This window comes from Chrysemys picta, chromosome 22 (assembly GCF_011386835.1).
Source record: "Chrysemys picta bellii isolate R12L10 chromosome 22, ASM1138683v2, whole genome shotgun sequence".
In the NCBI taxonomy this organism is placed as follows: domain Eukaryota; kingdom Metazoa; phylum Chordata; order Testudines; family Emydidae; genus Chrysemys; species Chrysemys picta.
Window position 1 is genome coordinate 1064468 of NC_088812.1, and position 21351 is coordinate 1085818.

At 54.3% G+C, this 21351-nt stretch overlaps 3 protein-coding genes across 7 annotated transcripts in view; all 3 read left to right on the forward strand.

Moving 5' to 3' along the window:
- The window catches only part of LOC135977035 (uncharacterized), a 348641-nt gene that overhangs the window by 62853 nt on the left and 264437 nt on the right, over positions 1–21351 (forward strand). The gene's annotated exons all lie outside the window — the stretch shown is intronic.
- Positions 1–21351, forward strand: part of LOC135977034 (intercellular adhesion molecule 5-like) — a 71832-nt gene that overhangs the window by 27754 nt on the left and 22727 nt on the right. For 3 of the 4 annotated variants that reach the window (XM_065575634.1, XM_065575635.1, XM_065575637.1), the window contains 3 exons: positions 59–331; positions 1655–1972; positions 3385–3657. In XM_065575634.1, coding sequence (XP_065431706.1) covers positions 59–331; positions 1655–1972; positions 3385–3657 — 864 coding nt within the window. The remainder of the gene's footprint in view (positions 1–58; positions 332–1654; positions 1973–3384; positions 3658–21351) is intronic. The other variant, XM_065575636.1, reaches the window with a different exon arrangement.
- Positions 13061–17422, forward strand: LOC135977036 (uncharacterized). Of its 2 annotated transcripts, XM_065575650.1 has the most exons (3): positions 13061–14058; positions 14329–17020; positions 17291–17422. In XM_065575650.1, exon 2 carries the CDS (start codon positions 14904–14906, stop codon positions 17004–17006), a length of 2103 nt encoding a protein of 700 aa, XP_065431722.1. In that variant the 5' UTR covers positions 13061–14058; positions 14329–14903; the 3' UTR covers positions 17007–17020; positions 17291–17422. The 2 variants fall into 2 exon arrangements, with proteins under 2 accessions (XP_065431722.1, XP_065431721.1); XM_065575649.1 differs by lacking the exon at positions 17291–17422 and having other exon boundaries at positions 14329–17260.

Consider the following 21351-nt stretch of genomic DNA (forward strand, 5'->3'; position numbering starts at 1 on the left):
TGCGTTGCCGTGAGTGTGCCCCAGGGGCGCAGCGTGACGGGGGTGTTTGCTGTTTCAGGGGCCGCGCAGGGCTCGTTTGAGGTGAGCGTTTCGCCGGAAGCTGCCGTGGTGGAGCACGGAGGGTCCGTCTGGATAAACTGCAGCACCACGTGCCGGGATCCTGGTGCCATGGGCGGTGTGGAGACCTCGCTCACCACAACCGATAGGAAAAGTGGACCCGGGTGGGTGGCCTTTCGCCTCGTCAATATCAAGGAGTGGGCGTCGTCCCCTCAGTGCTACTTCACCTGCAATGGAACTATAAAGCTGGTGACTGCAAACATCTCCGCTTACCGTAAGTGCCGCTGGCTCCCAGCTGCAGTGGGTCTGGGGGGGCTTTTGTGCCACTGACACTTTCTGGTGCAGGGCAGAGCTAGAGAAAGGGAAAAGTCGCTGGCAGAAACTAGGGTACAAGGCTGTGCTCTGGCCCTAGGGCAGGGGACTGGCTGGCTCCGGGGGCAGAGAATGGGACATGGGCCTTTCCCCTCTGGGGACACTGGCTCCGCTCCATTAAGCCAGGCAGCACCTGCGTGGAGTTACCCCCTGGCCAGGGCCGACTTTAGGCCAATTCAACCAATTCCCCTGAATCGGGCCCCGCGCCTAAGAGGGCCCTGCGCCCAAGCCCCGGCACGGCACAGCACACCAGCAAGAGGGGGGAGGGATAGCTCAGTGGTTTGAGCATTGGCCTGCTAAACCCAGGGTTGTGAGTTCAATCCTTGAGGGGGCCACTTAGGGATCTGGGGCAAAATAAGTACTTGGTCCTGCTAGTGAAGGCAGGGGGCTGGACTCAATGACCTTTCAAGGTCCCTTCCAGTTCTAGGAGATGGGATATCTCCATTAATTATTATTATTAAGAGCCAGTGCGCTGTACCGGCGTGGCCTGGCTTCCCCAGGGGGCAATTTAAAGGGCCTGGGGTAACCCTGCACACCTGCTTCAAGGAGGGGGGCAGGGAGCAGCTGGGACCCACACATGTGCACACTGGGTGACCAGACAGCAAGTGTGAAAAATTGGGACAGGGGGTGGGGGGTAATAGGAGCCTATATAAGAAAAAGACCCAAAAATCAGGACTGTCCCTATAAAATTGGGACATCTGGTCACCCTAGCACACGCCCAGGGAGTGGAGGGGACCCACACATGTGAAACTGAGCTCATTAATAACCGATCAACAGCATATATGATGCAATGTACATAATATATAATTTTATTATTTATATAGTTATGGAAAGTAAATAATACATGGAAGAAATGAAAGGCTTTTTTTTTACATTTTTTTGGGGGGGCCCCGCCAAAAATTTTCGAATTGGGCCCCGCACTTCCTAAAGCCGGCCCTGCCCCTGGCAGCCATTGGGTGGGAGGAGTTGGTGGGCTCAGTCCGGCTCCTGGCAGGGCAGGAATCCACATCCCAACCCCCTGCCCCACTTCGAGCCCCTGCCGGCCGGTCAGCGAGACTGAGCCTGGCTCTCACCGCCAGCAGGGTCCCCTCCGGGGCAGGGCTCAGCCGGCCTGGGGCGCGGGCATGCACCTGCCAGGCTCTTCCCCCAGCGGCGCCTTTCAGCAGCACCCGGGTCTACGGGATCCAATTAACCGACCTTCGGGTGCTTCCCCCTCTGGCTCCAGGGGCGCCGGAGCGGGTGGTGCTGGAGCCGCTCCCCGAGATGGAGCTGGGCCAGGCCTATAACGTGACGTGCTGGGTTCTGAACGTGGCTCCCGTCACGCACCTCACCGTGACCCTCCGGCGGGGAGGAGAGACCCTGCACACGGAGACCTTCCAGAGCCACACCGGGACCGGACCCGACAACATCACAGTGATCACGGAGATCACCCCTCAGCGACGGGACCACGGGCAGGAGATCACCTGCCACACAGCCCTGGACCTGACACCACACGGGTCCCACTTCGAAAACAGCTCCTCTGCGGTGGAACTCAAGGTTTATGGTGAGTTCCCACATGCTCCATGTGCCAGACACACTGTTCCTCCGTGCACCAGAGACACTGCTCCATGTGCCAGACACACTGTTCCTCCGTGCACCAGAGACACACTCCATGCACCAGACACACCGCTCCGTGCACCATAGACACTGCTCCATGCACCAGACACACCGCTCCGTGGCCTGCGCTGCATTTGCCAGGCTGCTTCCCTGAGACACAGGGATCAGTTCATTCGCGCGATCTTCCGCCTCCAGCTGGGCAATGAGCTGTTCTTTGGTGAGCCTCCCAATGCGCAGCCGCCTCTGCTTGCACAGCTCCACCAGGTCGCTCTTAAGCCGCTTGGCATACATCTTCCTGCTGGCCACTCACCGGCCTGTGTGCTCACAGCTCCCCACAGTTCCCAGGGGGCCCCCTAGTGTGCCAGCCCTTCTCGAGGTCACCACCTCTCTGCCAGGGTCGAGCTGCAGACTCCTCCGCCCCTGGGACCACTCGCTGCGATCCCCCCGGGGGACCCTGTTACTGCAAAAGTCCTTCTCGCTGGTCACACACTCCCAGGGGTAATAACCGTCTCTCTCTCACTCTTCAGCGCGCCTGGTCCCCGTCAATCCCCCTTCGTTTTACTGCTCCCCAGTCACTTACTGCAGGAAGCGCCATCCACGGGGTGCAGTAGATTCCGCCGCTGCCACCAGTTGTCGCGGATTGTGGGGGAGTTAGGGCCCTGCACCCCTCTTCCCGAGATTCACTGTGACTCTCAGCCAGCCAGTAAAGCAGAAGGTTTATTTAAGGACAGGAACACAGTCTCAAGCCGAGCGTGTAGGTACGACCAGACCCCCTCAATTAGGTCCCTCGGGGAGGTTCAGGGAGCTTAGACCCCAGCTTGGGGTTCCCTGCGTTGCACCACCCAGCCCCAACCGAAACTAAACTCCAAACTCCTCCCGCTGCTCCTCTCCTTTGTTCAGTCTCCCGGGCAGAAGGTGTTAATTCTCCCCACCCCCGTTCCTGGCTCAGGTTACAGCTCAGGTAGCTTCCTTCAAGGGAAGTCCCACATCCCCACTGCAACCCCCCTGCAACATTCCCAGGTCAAATCTGCCCTGCTCCCTGCTCCGTCACACCTCCACTGCGCCTGGGGCCGGGAGCGAACCGAACCCGGGACTTTCCAAAGCCAAGGTGACGCTGTGGCCGTCGCTCGCCTGGTGCCTGGCTAAGAGGAGCAGCTAGGCGCAGCCCCCCTCGGGCCGCAGCGCAGACCGCCCGGCCCTGTCCAGCCAAAACAGCCTGCGCCTCGCCAAGGAGCGGTCCCCGCCAGGGAAAGGGGTTTCCAGGGCTGAGCTCACCCACTTGGGCTGTGGGTCTCGCACGCTGGTTTGCCGTGAGTGTGCCCCAGGGGCGCAGCGTGACGGGGGTGTTTGCTGTTTCAGGGGCCGCGCAGGGCTCGTTTGAGGTGAGCGTTTCGCCGGAAGCTGCCGTGGTGGAGCACGGAGGGTCCGTCTGGATAAACTGCAGCACCACGTGCCGGGATCCTGGTGCCATGGGCGGTGTGGAGACCTCGCTCACCACAACCGATAGGAAAAGTGGACCCGGGTGGGTGGCCTTTCGCCTCGTCAATATCAAGGAGTGGGCGTCGTCCCCTCAGTGCTACTTCACCTGCAATGGAACTATAAAGCTGGTGACTGCAAACATCTCCGCTTACCGTAAGTGCCGCTGGCTCCCAGCTGCAGTGGGTCTGGGGGCGGCTTTTGTGCCACTGACACTTTCTGGTGCAGGGCAGAGCTAGAGAAAGGGAAAAGTCGCTGGCAGAAACTAGGGTACAAGGCTGTGCTCTGGCCCTAGGGCAGGGGACTGGCTGGCTCCGGGGGCAGAGAATGGGACACGGGCCTTTCCCCTCTGGGGACACTGGCTCCGCTCCATTAAGCCAGGCAGCACCTGCGTGGAGTTACCCCCTGGCCAGGGCCGACTTTAGGCCAATTCAACCAATTCCCCTGAATCGGGCCCCGCGCCTAAGAGGGCCCCGCGCCCAAGCCCCGGCACGGCACAGCACACCAGCAAGAGGGGGGAGGGATAGCTCAGTGGTTTGAGCATTGGCCTGCTAAACCCAGGGTTGTGAGTTCAATCCTTGAGGGGGCCACTTAGGGATCTGAGGCAAAATAAGTACTTGGTCCTGCTAGTGAAGGCAGGGGGCTGGACTCAATGACTTTTCAAGGTCCCTTCCAGTTCTAGGAGATGGGATATCTCCATTAATTATTATTATTAAGAGCCAGTGCGCTGTACCGGCGTGGCCTGGCTTCCCCAGGGGGCAATTTAAAGGGCCTGGGGTAACCCTGCACACCTGCTTCAAGGAGGGGGGCAGGGAGCAGCTGGGACCCACACATGTGCACACTGGGTGACCAGACAGCAAGTGTGAAAAATTGGGACAGGGGGTGGGGGGTAATAGGAGCCTATATAAGAAAAAGACCCAAAAATCAGGACTGTCCCTATAAAATTGGGACATCTGGTCACCCTAGCACACGCCCAGGGAGTGGCGGGGACCCACACATGTGAAACTGAGCTCATTAATAACCGATCAACAGCATATATGATGCAATGTACATAATATATAATTTTATTATTTATATAGTTATGGAAAGTAAATAATACATGGAAGAAATGAAAGGCTTTTTTTTTTACATTTTTTTTGGGGGGCTCCTTATCAAGTGCTGGAAATGGGCCGTTTTCATTATCACCACAAACAGTTATTTTTCTCTCCTGCTGACAACAGCTCACCTTAACTGATCACTCTCCTTATAACCTGTATGGTAACACCCATTGTTTCATGTTCCCTGTGTATAGATCTAGATCTAGATCTTCCTTCTGTATTTTCCACTACATGCATCCGATGAAGTGGGCTGTAGCCCACAAAAGCTTATGCTACAATAATTGTGTTAGTCTCTAATTCTTCTTTCGGCTGGGACAGTGACTCTCTTGTGCCTGCGACCTGGGGCGGCCATTCCTGTGCAGAAGCGGCCAGAGAAATGCACTGGGTCCAATCAGTTTTTAGCATTAGCGTATCAGGGTCCCATCGCGCCGGGTGCTGCCCAGACCCCGGCCGAGATCAGGGCCCCATCGCGCCGGGCAGTGCCCAGACCCCAGCCGAGATCAGGGCCCCGTCGCACCGGGCGCTGCCCAGACCCCAGCCGAGATCGGGGCCCCGTTGCGCCGGGCGCTGCCCAGACCCCGGCCGAGATCGGGGCCCCGTCGCGCCGGGCGCTGCCCAGACCCCAGCCGAGATCAGGGCCCCGTCGCGCCGGGCGCTGCCCAGACCCCAGCCGAGATCAGGGCCCCGTTGTGCCGGGCGCTGCCCAGACCCCGGCCGAGATCAGGGCCCCGTCGCGCCGGGTGCTGCACAGATACAGTCCTACCCCAGGGAATGTTCCCAGGCTAATGAGACAGGAGGAATCCCTGGCCCCATTTTACAGATGGGGAACCTGAGGCCTTCTCGTGACTTTATCAGGTTTTGGCTCAGATCCAGGTCACACCGGGCGGCCATGGCAGAGGCAGGGCTTGACCCCAGAGCTCCCAAGTCCAGGCCGTTGCCTTGCATGCCGGGCCCCCCTGTGCTGCCCCAGGGCAAGGCCTGCTGGCGTCAGGCAGGGCAGTGGGGGGAGCCCAGTGAGGAGGCTCCTGTGGCAGGGGAAAGCCGCCGTCCTTGGCAGCAGCCCCAGGGGCGGGCAGGAAATGGGGCTACACGGCCCTGGGCAGCGTAACCAACCGCCCCCTCTCGCTTCCAGACGGGCCCAGGATGAACGACTCCGGCTGCCCCAGGGAGTGGATCTGGAAGGAGGGGACAGAGCAAACCTTCTCCTGCCTGGCCCAGGGGAACCCAGCGCCAGCCGTGGTGTGCACGAAGGACGGGGTGCCCGTCAGCATCGGGGTGCAGCGGCAGGTCAGGAGAGAGGACGCCGGGACCTACCTCTGCAAAGCATCCAACGCGCACGGCTCGGCCAGCCGGGATGTGACCGTCCAGGTGGAGTGTAAGTGGCCTTTGGTGGATCCTCCAGCAGGCGACTTGGAGGGTGGCATGCAAATGCGACAAAGGGATTTAGGAGCACAGGTTAATGGGTCTCAGGTAAAATCCCATTGACTTTCCATGGGATTTAGGAGCCCAAACACCCCCCAAAGCCGGGAGGGCTCAGTACAGGGATCCGGGCTGCCATTCTCTGGCCTGGTGTTGTACTTAAAGTACTGCACAGGATCTTTTCAGGGGGAATAAGACAAAACGCCACATTTATTAGTAATACATGTATTCATTAACACTGTATTATATGCATATAATATATTACACTTACACTCACACACACACACAAACACACTCCGTCTTGTTGTTACCAATTAGTTGCTCCCCTTAACTTCACTGGCCAGGTGAGTTAGATGGGGGAGGGGGTGGAGCCGGGCTTCTGCCGATCCGGATCGATGCTCCCATGTTGACAAGACGAGACCCGGGGTCCTCTGCAAGACACCTCACTTTTATAGCAGCTTTCCTCTTATGCAAATCTAGACCAGATTCAAACTCTGTGTCTGTGTCCATTGGTCCTTTGTGCTGCTTTCTTTTGAGTGTTGTCCCAATGCTGCAAAGAGGGTGTTTCCAAAAGAAGGTGCTTGCTTCTAACCCCCGAGGCCGTCAGTATGTCTGCTTGTCTTTAATGAGCCCACTTGACAGGTTTTATTGTCCTTGGGTCTGGCTCCCAGCCCCTCTCCAACAGTTGAGGCTGTCTGGAGGTGCTGCCTTCCATGTGTAAGGGGACTGTTGCCCCCTTACTAACACTCAGTGGGGGTGTTTGGGTTGCTAGCTCCCAGCACTAAAAGGGGAAGGGTCGATGGCAAATCAGGAGCCTGAGACTGACTGTCCCCAGGAACAATGGGGAGAGGCCAATGCTCCAGATCAGCCTGATTGACAGGGCGGGCAGGCTAATCAGAGAGTCAGGAGGCCGGGGGGGTCCCGTCCTCCGTGTGAACTGGAATGGCCTGAGACAGACAGAGTGGGGCCGAGCTAAGGAGAGAGCAGGGGCCCGAGCCGAGCTGCTGGGAGCAGAGCTGCAGCCCCAAAGCCAGAGCACAGCCCAGAGAGAGCAGAGCTGTAGCAACCAGAGCCAGAGGGGCCAGACAAGCAGCCAGGAAGCAGGTCAGAGCTGGGAGCAGAGTCACAGAAGCAGCCTGCAGAGCAGAGCTGTGCTGGGGGCAGAGCTGCAGCAACCAGAGCCAGAGAGGCCAGACAAGCAGCCCAGGGAGCTGAAGGCAGAGCAGCAGCAGCAGCCGTGCTGAGGCAGAGTGGAGCTGGAGCCGGGGCTGGAGCAGTCCGGAGCTGGGGCTGGGGCAGTCCGGAGCCGTGTGCAGTCCGAGTGTGGTGAGCAGCTGGGGAGAGTGAGGGGGACCCTGGGCAGTGGGCCCAGCACAGGGAGACGCCTCAGCCAAGAGGCCTTGCAGGCCAGACTTGCAGGGGGATCATAACCCCGACCGGGCGGGGGCGACGCTGGAAAGAAGGGTCCTGCCACCTAGAGCCTGAGAGCGTGTGGCCACCACCAGAGCAAGTGTCCAACCCACAGCGTCCCTGCAGCACAGACAGGGCCTGAAAAGCAGGCCTGGGACCTACAAGGAACAGACTGAACTGCCCTGACGTTCCAAAGACACTGTTTGTAATGTTCCCTGCCACAGAGTGGGGTGATGTGTTTTCCTTTAACCTTTCCCATTTTTCCTTATTCTTTTTTAAAATTAATTGTTAATTAAACAACTTGTATTTGCTTTAAATTGTATGAAATAATCAGTGGGTCAGGGAGGTGCCCAGTGCAAAGAGAGTACCCCGGAGTGGGGACACCCTAGCCCCTGTCCTAGGTGACCACAGCAGGGTTGGGGGTCGAGCCCCCCAGGAATCCTGGGCCCAGCCTTGTTGGGGTTACGAGGACTCAGCCAGACAGGAGAGTGGAAGGGGAGCCCTCAAGGGCAGGGAGGCCTCTGGGTAAAGGAAGTGGGAGCGGGGACTCAGATCCTTTCGCTAGTCCACTTCACCGGGGTAGTGCAGAAGCCAGGAAAGTTCCCCACAATAGCGGGACCATTCCCCCGCTTACATAATTGGCGTCACGAACAGGATCCTATCCACAGGGTCCATCCTATTGGTTTTCTGGTTAAGTTCTAGTAGCATGGTCCGGGCCTAGTTGAGCACCCTACCATGGCTGGAATTGAAGAACTACGAACCCAGTTTGCTGAACTTCAGCGCAGATTATCAGACCAAGCGGAGGCATTACAGCAAGCTAGAACTGAACAGAGAGAAGCCTTATCGCTGGCCAAGGCAGTAATAGACCAACAGACAGCAGAAGCTAAGAAACCCCCTACTATTTACGTCCCACGGGAGCGGAAGATCACGGAGTTTGGTGGCTTCCCGACTAGACCAGGAGACATTACAGTAGAGGAGTGGGTCAAGTCTGTGAAGGCGGCTCTGCGTGTGCTAAGAGTACCTGAAGAAGATCATGTGGACTTCATAGAGGAGCACCTCAAGGGCCAGGCCAAGGCCACAGTAAAGTTCATGGCAGTGGCAGACAAGAAAGATGTGGAAAAGGTATTTGAACTCCTCCTAAAAGTGTATGGAGACAAGGTACCTATTGGAACCCGACTAAAGGAGTTTTTTGAGAGAAAGCAGGAGCCTGGTAAAACTGTCCGGGCATACGCATATGACCTCCAGGAGAGAATGAGCAAAGTGGAACGGCGAGACCCTCAGCGAGTTCCAGACCCAGATACGGTTCTGAAAGAGCAGTTGGTGCTGGGGCTCCGTGATGACTCCCTCCGACGTGAAATGAAAAGGAGGTTTAAAGAAGAGCCCAGTAAGAAGTTCCATGAACTCATGCAGGCTGCCATTATGTGGTCAGAAGAAGAGGAAGTTCCTGTGGCAGAGGCGGCCAAGCCTAATCCCCATACACGAAGTGGGGGCCTAGTGAATGCAGCTGCTGGGGAAAAGGTCCTGCCCCAAACAGAGCTAACATTGGAAAGCTTAAGTGAAGCTGTCCAAAAACTGGCGGTCCAACAGGGGGAGATGCTGAAAGTGATGACCGAGTTGATGAAAGAAAAGAATCCCATTAGTATGCCAAAGTATCCAAGGGCACCGGGATCCCGAAGAGCCCCACTGAAGGATGAGCTGGGAAGATACATTTGTTACACTTGTGAAAGGCCAGGACATACTAGCCGAGAATGTCCACTGAGAAGGAGAACAGAGTCCCAGGCACTCGAAACCAATGGGGCACCAGGAGCAAGTGGTCCCTCTACAGTAGAAGGCCAAGCAGTGGCAGAAGGATTCCTAGGCCTGTCCTTTGTGGAAAATCCCTCTGCATACAGTGTTGAGAGGAACATGGGCAGTGCCAGCATATCTAGCGATTTCTGTAAGCGAGCATTTGGAGATTGTCTAACTGCTGAAGTATGTATAGCAGGGGTGAAGACCAGATGTTTGTTAGATACTGGCTCAGAAGTCACCACCATTACTGAGTCGCATTTTCAAAAATATCTGAAGGACAAGGACCTGACCATGCACAGCACACGGTTTGTACGTCTAACAGCTGTTAATGGACTGGTAATCCCAGTGGTGGGGTGCCTCGAAGCAGACATAGAGTATATGGGCCAGACACTGCCAGGAAAATGCATCTTCATCCTGAAAGACAAAGCCTCAAAAGGGAGCCATATAGGAGAAGGAGTCCCAGGGATTCTAGGGATGAACATCATTAGTGAGCTGAAGGAGCTACTGCTGCCAGGAGAAGGAACCAGGAAGATGAACTGTCACAAGCACTCTATGAAGAATGCTGTGCTGAGTAAAGTACTGGCTCGAGAGGAGAGGCAGAGTCTTTCCCTGGGCCCCACAAGGCATATGGGAAATGGTAAAGTGGGCAGAGAACGGAAGACCATTATTCCTCCTTGGAGAGGGAAGATCCTTGACGAACACAGCTGTGTACCAGGAAATGAGCTGCAGGTGACGAAGGAGAAGGGAGGACGAGTTACCTTTCTTCAAGAAAGTTGTGATGGGAGACTGCAAGTTCCAGTTCAAGCGGCACGTCAAGGGCTGATTCCTGCACATGTGGCTAACATAAGGGCGTTGCCAGAGAAGCATCAAGAAGTCTTTTCTAAGAATGAGATGACCAATTATGATGACCAGGTCAAAGGTCACCATGACAGGCTGAAGACAGCCTGGAAAGTTGCTCTCAGAACAACTAAAGACAGAGCCCAAAGTAGGAAAGGGACTTATGATAGCAAGTCCAGTGGGGCTCTCATCAGATCTGGTGACTGTGTACCACTTCGTAGCCGTAGACGCCGGAGATGTAATAAAATACAGGACAAATGGAAGCCAAATCCCCCCACTGTGGTCACCCACAACAATCCCGAACTGCCAGTGTACGCTAACCAGCCTGAACGAGGAGGTCCTGGGATAGTAGTACATAGGGACCAGTTGAAACATTGTACTCTTAGTCCAGACAGGGACCATAGGAGGCATAGATCAGTACGCCCTGAGGAGGCTGAAACCAATTGGGAAATGGTTCTAGTCCCACAAACCGAATACAGAGGGGGACAGAGTGGGGCAAACCCAAACCCTAACAAGAATGGCCAGATCCTTCAAACTGACCCAGTATTACCCGAGGATAGGAAAATAGAAAATATGGGTAACGAACCGCCAGTCTTAAAAAGGTCCCAGAGGGCTAATAAGGGCGTACTTCCTGTTAAACTTAAAAATAATTATGTTATTGGTTCTATGTAGTGTTTTAATAAATATTGTTATGTATGGTATTAAGAAGTAGATGTGAAATGTTAAATATGCTAAATGTTCTTTTAATAATTGCTAATGGGTTGTTAATATACAATAATATGGGTATATGTTGTTACCATGGGGCCTGGATGTACCGATGTGAATATTGTGAATGTGGCAGTATTTTAGCAAGGGGGAATGTAAGGGGACTGTTGCCCCCTTACTAACATTCAGTGGGGGTGTTTTGGTTGGCTAGCTCCCAGCACTAAAAGGGGAAGGGTCGATGGCAAATCAGGAGCCTGAGACTGACTGTCCCCAGGAACAATGGGGAGAGGCCAATGCTCCAGATCAGCCTGATTGACAGGGCGGGCAGGCTAATCAGAGAGTCAGGAGGCCGGGGGGGTCCCGTCCTCCGTGTGAACTGGAATGGCCTGAGACAGACAGAGTGGGGCCGAGCTAAGGAGAGAGCAGGGGCCCGAGCCGAGCTGCTGGGAGCAGAGCTGCAGCCCCAAAGCCAGAGCACAGCCCAGAGATAGCAGAGCTGTAGCAACCAGAGCCAGAGGGGCCAGACAAGCAGCCAGGAAGCAGGTCAGAGCTGGGAGCAGAGTCACAGAAGCAGCCTGCAGAGCAGAGCTGTGCTGGGGGCAGAGCTGCAGCAACCAGAGCCAGAGAGGCCAGACAAGCAGCCCAGGGAGCTGAAGGCAGAGCAGCAGCAGCAGCCGTGCTGAGGCAGAGTGGAGCTGGAGCCGGGGCTGGAGCAGTCCGGAGCTGGGGCTGGGGCAGTCCGGAGCCGTGTGGAGTCCGAGTGTGGTGAGCAGCTGGGGAGAGTGAGGGGGACCCTGGGCAGTGGGCCCAGCACAGGGAGACGCCTCAGCCAAGAGGCCTTGCAGGCCAAACTTGCAGGGGGATCATAACCCCGACCGGGCGGGGGCGACGCTGGAAAGAAGGGTCCTGCCACCTAGAGCCTGAGAGCGTGTGGCCACCACCAGAGCAAGTGTCCAACCCACAGCGTCCCTGCAGCACAGACAGGGCCTGAAAAGCAGGCCTGGGACCTACAAGGAACAGACTGAACTGCCCTGACGTTCCAAAGACACTGTTTGTAATGTTCCCTGCCACAGAGTGGGGTGATGTGTTTTCCTTTAACCTTTCCCATTTTTTCCTTATTCTTTTTTTAAAATTAATTGTTAATTAAACAACTTGTATTTGCTTTAAATTGTATGAAATAATCAGTGGGTCAGGGAGGTGCCCAGTGCAAAGAGAGTACCCCGGAGTGGGGACACCCTAGCCCCTGTCCTAGGTGACCACAGCAGGGTTGGGGGTCGAGCCCCCCAGGAATCCTGGGCCCAGCCTTGTTGGGGTTACGAGGACTCAGCCAGACAGGAGAGTGGAAGGGGAGCCCTCAAGGGCAGGGAGGCCTCTGGGTAAAGGAAGTGGGAGCGGGGACTCAGATCCTTTCGCTAGTCCACTTCACCGGGGTAGTGCAGAAGCCAGGAAAGTTCCCCACAATAGCGGGACCATTCCCCCGCTTACACATGCCTTGCTCATCCACACCTCATTCATTCAACAGGGCAATTGATTAAGAGTGGGGGGGGGGGGGGAGAGAGCTCTTGTTCTACTGCTAGCAAAAAGAAATTTTTCTTCTATTTTATTCTATCCTTAGGGGCTATAATATTATACCAAGGGCAATGCAAAGTTTCTAAAGGAGGCTTTGGTACAAGGTCCCATGAAAACAGAGGTCACACGTGGGTAGACCCACCACAAGGTTATATGAAGAGGCACAATGTAAAGTCATATGAAAATTATCAGAGATTGATCCACATTGTCCCCCTTTTGACCTCTCAAGAACAATTCTTGAGTGGTCACCATATAAATCTTTTGTATTTGTTGCAAACAAACCAAACAATTATAACCAGGTGAATATAACTAAAACCATTACAATTGACTAAACACCAGATATAACATAAACACAAATGCAAACAATTATAAAATACAACAAAACCATTACCATTACAATAATTGGGTACATTGACAAACAAGATGAGGCCCAAGTTTGATGCTGCCTTCTTAAGCACACACAACAAATAAGATTTTGTAGGAGTACCACAGTTGTTATGCAAGGTTAAGCTGATTTGGACTTAAACTAACATTTAATTGCTAAAATGTTGTAGAATTTCCTATTTTTAACAGTTGTTCTCAGAGGTTTCTGGGGACCTGAAAGATGGGGCCATACAATCATGGGCCAAGGTCTTGGTTATGGGGGCCCAAGAACTATCCTTTAGGGCTTGGGGAAGTAGAAGTAGGTGACTTCTGGGTACTCGTCTGGCTCTGTCAATCTGTTCAACCTCAGCCTAGATCAATCCACACAAGCGGTCCATTTCCTGGACACTACTGTACTAATAAGCGATGGTCACATAAATACCACCCTATACCAGAAACCTACTGACCGCTACACTTACCTACATGCCTCCAGCTTCCATCCAGGACACACCACACGATCCATTGTCTACAGCCAAGCTCTAAGATATAACCGCATTTGCTCTAATCCCTCGGATAGAGACAAGCACCTACAAGATCTCTATCAAGCATTCTTAAAACTACAATACCCACCTGCTGAAGTGAAAAAACAGATTGACAGAGCCAGACGAGTACCCAGAAGTCACCTCCTACAAGACAGGCCCAACAAAGAAAATAACAGAACACCACTAGCTGTCACCTTCAGCCCCCAACTAAAACCTCTCCAGCGCATCATCAGAGATCTACAACCTATGCTGAAAGATGATCCTTTACTCTCACAGATCTTGGGAGACAGACCTGTCCTCGCTTACAGACAACCCCCCAACCTAAAGCAAATACTCACCAGCAACCACACATCACTGAACAAAAACACTGACCCAGGAACCTATCCTTGTAACAAAGCCCGATGCCAACTCTGTCCACATATCTATTCAAGTGACATCATCATAGGACCTAATCACATCAGCCATACCAACAGGGGCTCGTTCACCTGCACATCTACCAATGTGATATATGCCATCATGTGCCAGCAATGCCCCTCTGCCATGTACATTGGCCAAACCGGACAGTCTCTACGCAAAAGAATTAATGGACACAAATCTGACATCAGGAATCAAAATACTCAAAAACCAGTGGGAGAACACTTTAACCTGTCTGGTCATTCAATGACAGACCTGCGGGTGGCTATATTACAACAGAAAAACTTCAAAAACAGACTCCAAAGAGAGACTGCTGAGCTGGAATTGATATGCAAACTAGACACAATCAACTCAGGATTGAATAAGGACTGGGAATGGCTGAGCCATTACAAACATTGACTCTATCTCCCCTTGTAAGTACTCTCACACTTCTTAACTGTCTGTACTGGGCTAGCTTGATTATCACTTCAAAAGTTTTTTTCTCTTAATTAATTGGCCTCTCAGAGTTGGTAAGACAACTCCCACCTGTTTATGCTCTCTGTATGTGTGTATATATATCCCCTCAATATATGTTCCATTCTATATGCATCCGAAGAAGTGGGCTGTAGTCCACGAAAGCTTATGCTCTAATAAATTTGTTAGTCTCTAAGGTGCCACAAGTACTCCTGTTCTTCTTTTTGCAGATACAGACTAACACGGCTGCTACTCTGAAACCTGTCATTATGCAAGGCACTGCATTTAGCCGTATAGAATGGAAATCCATCAACCTCATGAAAAAACTCGTACAGATACAGACAGACATCATCTTCCTTTCCAAATGCAAGCAGATGGACATCATACCAAAAGGACTAAAGGTAAAAAATCCATTACAATCTACATATCACACAGACTATGCTGAGAGACTGTGTCACACACTCTCAAAGAAACTGCGAAACCACCTGATCAGCATCCTATACAGCAAACAGGGAAAGATTAAGAATGAGCTCTCAGAACTGGATACCCTCATAAGAAACCAACCTTCCACACAAACTTCCTCATGGATAGACTTTACAAAAACTAGACAAGCCATTTACAAGACTTTGCCTCTCTACAAAGGAAAAAGGACACTAAACTATCTAAACTGCTACATGCCACAAGCAGCCACAACAGTAGTTCCCTTAACCCACCCAGCAATATTGTTAATCTTTCCAGCTATACTCTTAGCCCAGCAGGAGAGTCTGTCCTATCTCGGGGCCTCTCCTTTTGTCCCTCCAGACCCATGAATATGATACAGTTCTGCGGTGACCTAGAATCCTACTTTCGACGTCTCCGACTCAAAGAATATTTCCAACATACCTCTGAACAGCATATTAACCCACAGAATCCTCCCTACCAGCACTACAAAAAAAAGGATTCTGCATGGACTCCTCCGGACGGTCGAAACAACAGACTGGACTTCTACATAGATTGCTTCCGTCGACGTGCAAAGGATGAAATTGTGGAAAAGCAACATCACTTGCCACATAACCTCAGCCATGCAGAACACAACGCCATCTACAGCCTCAGAAACAACCCTGACATCATAATCAAAAAGGCTGACAAAGGAGGTGCTGTCGTCATCATGAATACATTGGAATATGACCAGGAGGCTGCTAGACAGCTCTCTAACACCACATTCTACAGGCCATTATCCTCTGATCCCACTGAGGATTACCTAAAGAAACTACACCATCTGCTAAAAAAACTCCCTGACAAAGCACAGGAACAAATCTGTACAGACACATGCCTAGAACCCCGACCAGGGGTGTTCTATTTGCTACCCAAGATCCATAAACCTGGATACCCTGGATGCCCCATCATCTCAGGCATTAGCACCCTAACATCAGGCTTGTCTGGTTATGTAGACTCTCTCCTCAGACCCTACGCTACCAGCACTCCCAGCTATCTTCGAGACACCACTGACTTCCTGAGGAAACTACAATCCATCGGTGATCTTCCAGAAAACACCATCCTGGCCACTATGGACGTAGAAGCCCTCTACACCAATATTCCACACAAAGATGGACTACAAGCTATCAGGAACAGTATCCCCGATAACGTCACAGCTAACCTGGTGGCTGAACTCTGTGATTTTGTCCTCACCCACAACTATTTCACATTTGGGGACAATATATACCTTCAAGTCAGCGGCACTGCTATGGGTACCCGCATGGCCCCACCATATGCCAACATTTTTATGGCTGACTTAGAACAACGCTTCCTTAGCTCTCGTCCCCTAACGCCCCTACTCTACTTGCGCTACATTGATGACATCTTCATCATCTGGACCCATGGAAAAGAAGCCCTTGAGGAATTTCACCATGATTTCAATAATTTCCATCCCACCATCAACCTCAGCCTAGATCACTCCACACAAGCGGTCCATTTCCTGGACACTACTGTGCTAATAAGCGATGGTCACATAAATACCACCCTATATCGGAAACCTACTGACCGCTACACTTACCTACATGCCTCCAGCTTCCATCCAGGACACACCACACGATCCATTGTCTACAGCCAAGCTCTAAGATATAACCGCATTTGCTCCAATCCCTCAGATAGAGACAAGCACCTACAAGATCTCTATCAAGCATTCTTAAAACTACAATACCCACCTGCTGAAGTGAAAAAACAGATTGACAGAGCCAGACGAGTACCCAGAAGTCACCTCCTACAAGACAGGCCCAACAAAGAAAATAACAGAACACCATTAGCTGTCACCTTCAGCCCCCAACTAAAACCTCTCCAGCGCATCATCAGAGATCTACAACCTATGCTGAAAGATGATCCTTTACTCTCACAGATCTTGGGAGACAGACCTGTCCTCGCTTACAGACAACCCCCCAACCTAAAGCAAATACTCACCAGCAACCACACATCACTGAACAAAACCACTAACCCAGGAACCTATCCTTGTAACAAACCCCGATGCCAACTCTGTCCACATATCTATTCAAGTGACATCATCATAGGACCTAATCACATCAGCCATACCATCAGGGGCTCGTTCACCTGCACATCTACCAATGTGATATATGCCATCATGTGCCAGCAATGCCCCTCTGCCATGTACATTGGCCAAACCGGACAGTCTCTACGCAAAAGAATTAATGGACACAAATCTGACATCAGGAATCAAAATACTCAAAAACCAGTGGGAGAACACTTTAACCTGTCTGGTCATTCAGTGACAGACCTGCGGGTGGCTATATTACAACAGAAAAACTTCAAAAACAGACTCCAAAGAGAGACTGCTGAACTGGAATTGATATGCAAACTAGACACAATCAACTCAGGATTGAATAAGGACTGGGAATGGCTGAGGCATTACAAACATTGACTCTATCTCCCCTTGTAAGTACTCTCACACTTCTTAACTGTCTGTACTGGGCTAGCTTGATTATCACTTCAAAAGTTTTTTTCTCTTAATTAATTGGCCTCTCAGAGTTGGTAAGACAACTCCCACCTGTTTATGCTCTCTGTATGTGTGTATATATATCTCCTCAATATATGTTCCATTCTATATGCATCTGAAGAAGTGGGCTGTAGTCCACGAAAGCTTATGCTCTAATAAATTTGTTAGTCTCTAAGGTGCCACAAGTACTCCTGTTCTTCTTTTAACAGATCTCAACATCCTGGGTTTGGCACTGGGGCTGGTAGGTGCGTTTGCTGCTCTAACCGGACTAGGCATGGGGGGGCTACATGTACTACCGCTCCACGAGAATCCGAAAATACCGGCTCAGACGGCAGCAGGCCAAGCAGGCCGAGCAGGGCAAGCCGGCCGAACAGATGAGCCTGAACGGGGCCACACAGAACACACCTGAACTGGAGCACAGCGTCTACGCCTGGAGTGCAGGACCCAGAGCCCTGGGGCTCCTCGCTGCTGCTTTACTCCTTTGCCCCCGGGGAGCCCCTGTTAACCCTCGGGATGCTGGGCAATGCCAAGAGCCTGGGGGTTCATGGCCTCTTCACTGGCAGCACGGGGCCCTCCCATGCGCACACCAGCTGCTCTCCGGAGAGCAAGGATCAGAGGGAGGGAGGCCTCCGGAGCGGGGCAGACACCCCCAGGACGTCCAGAGCTGGAATCTCCCGTGTCCTTGGCTGGAGGGACGTCTGGCTGCAGCTGAGCTCTGCCCCGCTGGGGAAGCAGGTGGCTGGGAGACCCCAGGCCCAGCAGGAAACGCCTGTAACACTAAAGTCAGAACAGTTGTGCCGGGAGGGGAATGGTGTTAATGGCCGCCTCTAACCACTTCTCCGAGCGATGGGGAAGGCGCCTCCGAGCCGCACAGCAGCTCTGCCCCAGCTGGGGAGGCAGCCGCACGGGGCACGTGCGAAGGGACCCACGGGATCACTGTGAAAACGGTTCGACACTAACCAGACAGGCTTTGGGATCGCTGGGTCTGTGCAACGGAGACGGGCCATGGGGTCCGTTACTCGGATCAGCTGAATCGCAAGACGCTACGTCCCCCACTCCACCGTATCCCCAGCCATGGAGCGGACTCAGGGATACCAGGTCTCCCCCGCCTGTGGGGCTGAGCTGGGCGTGGCGTGGCAGGGACCAGGGTCTGCGCTCCACGGCCCAGTACGGGGGCGGGGGGTCAATGACGTTAATAACTGGAAGCGAAAGCCCCCAGTCTGTGTGAAGAGAGCGTAAGGGAGAGACTCGGGGAGGGGGCGAAGGGAACTGTTCGTATGTTACAGGCAAACGGTGGGAAATTCCCCTTCGGGACTTTTCCGACCCCGCGGGGGGCTGGGGAGCAGCTGGCCCCGGAGGCGTCAGAGTTAAAGGGCCGGTGTCATTTGCAGAGCGTGTCTCGGGGCCGGGATTGCCAGCAGAGCCCGGCGCGTTGGGGGGGCACCAAGGAGCTCTCTGGCCAAGCCACTCTGACAGCCCTGAGCAGGGAGTCCGACTCACCCGCCCGGCAGCTCAGAGCCCTGGCCCAGCCCCACCGGCGTCCCGCCAGGTTACGCCCAGTTTGCACTGGGGTGAGTAACGGCACAAGCTGCAAGGCAGAGGCCCGGGCAGCGACGCCCTGGAGCCCCGGGCGCCAGGCAGCTGCCGCACTGCGAATCAGAAGCAGCGCCGAGGCCTGGGGCGACGGGAGCTTTGCCGACTGGGGAGATGGTCCCCCGGGTCGAGCCAGGAGCTAAAATCACGGAGAACTGAGCGCGGGCCGGCTAACGAGAACGAGGCTGTATAGCGCCAAGGGGGCTGGTCCTGCTGGTGCAAATAAAGGATATAAATATTGTCAGCGTGACCCGGCAGCTCTCCGTGCGGTTACTGGGGCGGGTGGCCGGAGCTGATCAGAACAGTATTCCTGGCACCCGCGCAAGAGTGACCCTTAACTGCTCGCATTACACAGAGCCCATAGCCGAAATCTGGGCCCCCTCGCGCCGGGCACTGCACAGACCCTGCCCGAGATCAGGGCCCCCTTGCGCCGGGCGCTGCACAGACCCCCACCGAGATCAGGGCCCCATTGCGCCGGGCGCTGCACAGACCCCCACTGAGATCAAGGCCCCTCGTGCCAGGCGCTGCCCAGACCCCAACCAACATCAGGCCCCGTCGCGCTGGGCACTGCCCCAACCTGGCTGATATCAAGGATCTATCGCGCCCAGTTCCTCAGTGACCCCAACCAGGAGCAGGGTCATCTTGTGCTGGGCGCTGCAGAGACGCACCGTGCGGGACAGTCCCTGCTTCACAGGACTCACAATCTAACTAAAGAAGGGGCATCAGGGGAAACTGAGGCACGGAGAGATGCAGGTACTTGTCCAAGGTCACCGGCAGAGCCCAGAGTAGGCCTCGCCCCCCCCCCCCCCCCCCCCCCGGCTCAGTCACTTTTCGCCACCATACCGCACTGTACACACCAGCAGCACCCCCTAGTGGTGGCACGGGCAGCTGCAGCCCATCCCTGAGAGATTGTAAAACTTAACAGCCCCCTTGTGTGGCTCACGCCCTGCCCGGGTCCTGGTTAGACTGAACGCACGGTGCCCATGGCCCCGGGTACAGCTGCCCCCCGCCCCACTCCATCCCTCCCGTGCCACCCGCGCTGCCCCTTCCCCGGGGGACTGGCACCTGTCCTGGGAGTCTGGCGAGACCCCCCGTGACTAGTGCAGAAAGCGGCGGCTGCCCAGCGGGGGCAGGAGGGCTCACGCCAGGCACAGGGCTGCGTCCATAGAGTCTGGCCACTGCAGCAAGAGCGGATTCACCCAGCGTGTTTCACTCCCTGCCCTGCGCCTTTGGGCAGCGTCACGGTGCTGCTTGCAAACAGCTGCCACGTTCCAGCTCAGAGGTGGATGCATCTCAGTGGTGGGTGAAGTCACTGCACCCAGGAAGGGTTGTCTAGCAGAACGACCTAGTGGTTAGAGCACTAACCTGGGCCTCAGGACAGGTTCAGTTCCCGTCTCTGCCAGAGCTTCCTGGGTGGCCTGGGCCAAGTCGCTGGGCAGTAGTGGGATACAGCCCTGCCCTGCCTCCCAGGGGCGCTATGGGGAGAGGGAGGGGGAGCTGCCTGGGGGCTAGAGCAGGGCGGTAGCTCCGAGCCCAAACTCAGCGTCCAAGGGCATTGCCATGAAGGTGCTAAAAGGCATCCAGCGGCTCGGGTAAGATCCAGAACCACACAGAGCGTTTGCTGGCACACTCCCTCCCAGGCTAGCAGGGAGCTGGGCCCGGCACACACAGAGGTGTACGCACACACACACGCGCGCGTGCATACAGAGGTGTATGCACACACACACGCGTGCACACACAGAGGTGTATACGCACACACACACACACGTGCACACAAACACATGTGTGCACACACAGAGGTGTACGCACACACACACACGTGCACACACAGAGGTGTATACGCACACACACACACGTGCACACAAACACACGTGTGCACACACAGAGGTGTATGCACACACACACACGCGTGCACACACAGAGGTGTATACGCACACACACACACGTGCACACAAACACACGTGTGCACACACAGAGGTGTACGCACACACACACACACGTGCACACACAGAGGTGTATACACACACAGACACGTACACACACACACACATGCACACACAGAGGTGTACGTACACACACGCGTGTGCACACACAGAGGTGTACGCACGCACACACACGTGCACACACAGAGGTGTACGCACACACACGCGTGCACACACAGAGATGTACGCACACACCCGCGTGTGCACACACAGAGGTGTACGCACACACACAAACGCACACACACACACGCATGCACACACAGAGGTGTACGCACACACACACGCGTGCACACACAGAGGTGTATGCACACGCGTGCACACACAGAGGTGTATACACACACAGACACGTACACACAAACACACGTGTGCACACACAGAGGTGTACGCACACACACACACACGTGCACACACAGAGGTGTACGCACACACACACACGTGCACACACAGAGGTGTACGTACACACACACGCGCGTGCACACACAGAGGTGTACGCATGCACACACACATGCACACACAGAGGTGTACGCACACACACGCGTGCACACACAGAGGTGTATACACACACAGACACGTACACACAAACACACGTGTGCACACACAGAGGTGTACGCACACACACACACACGTGCACACACAGAGATGTACGCACACACCCGCATGTGCACACACAGAGGTGTACGCACACACACAAACGC

What these genes read in the sequence shown, in the direction of transcription:
- LOC135977036 (XM_065575650.1), top strand. Translation starts at nt 14,904, where the DNA reads ATGAATATGATACAGTTCTGCGGTGACCTAGAATCCTACTTTCGACGT.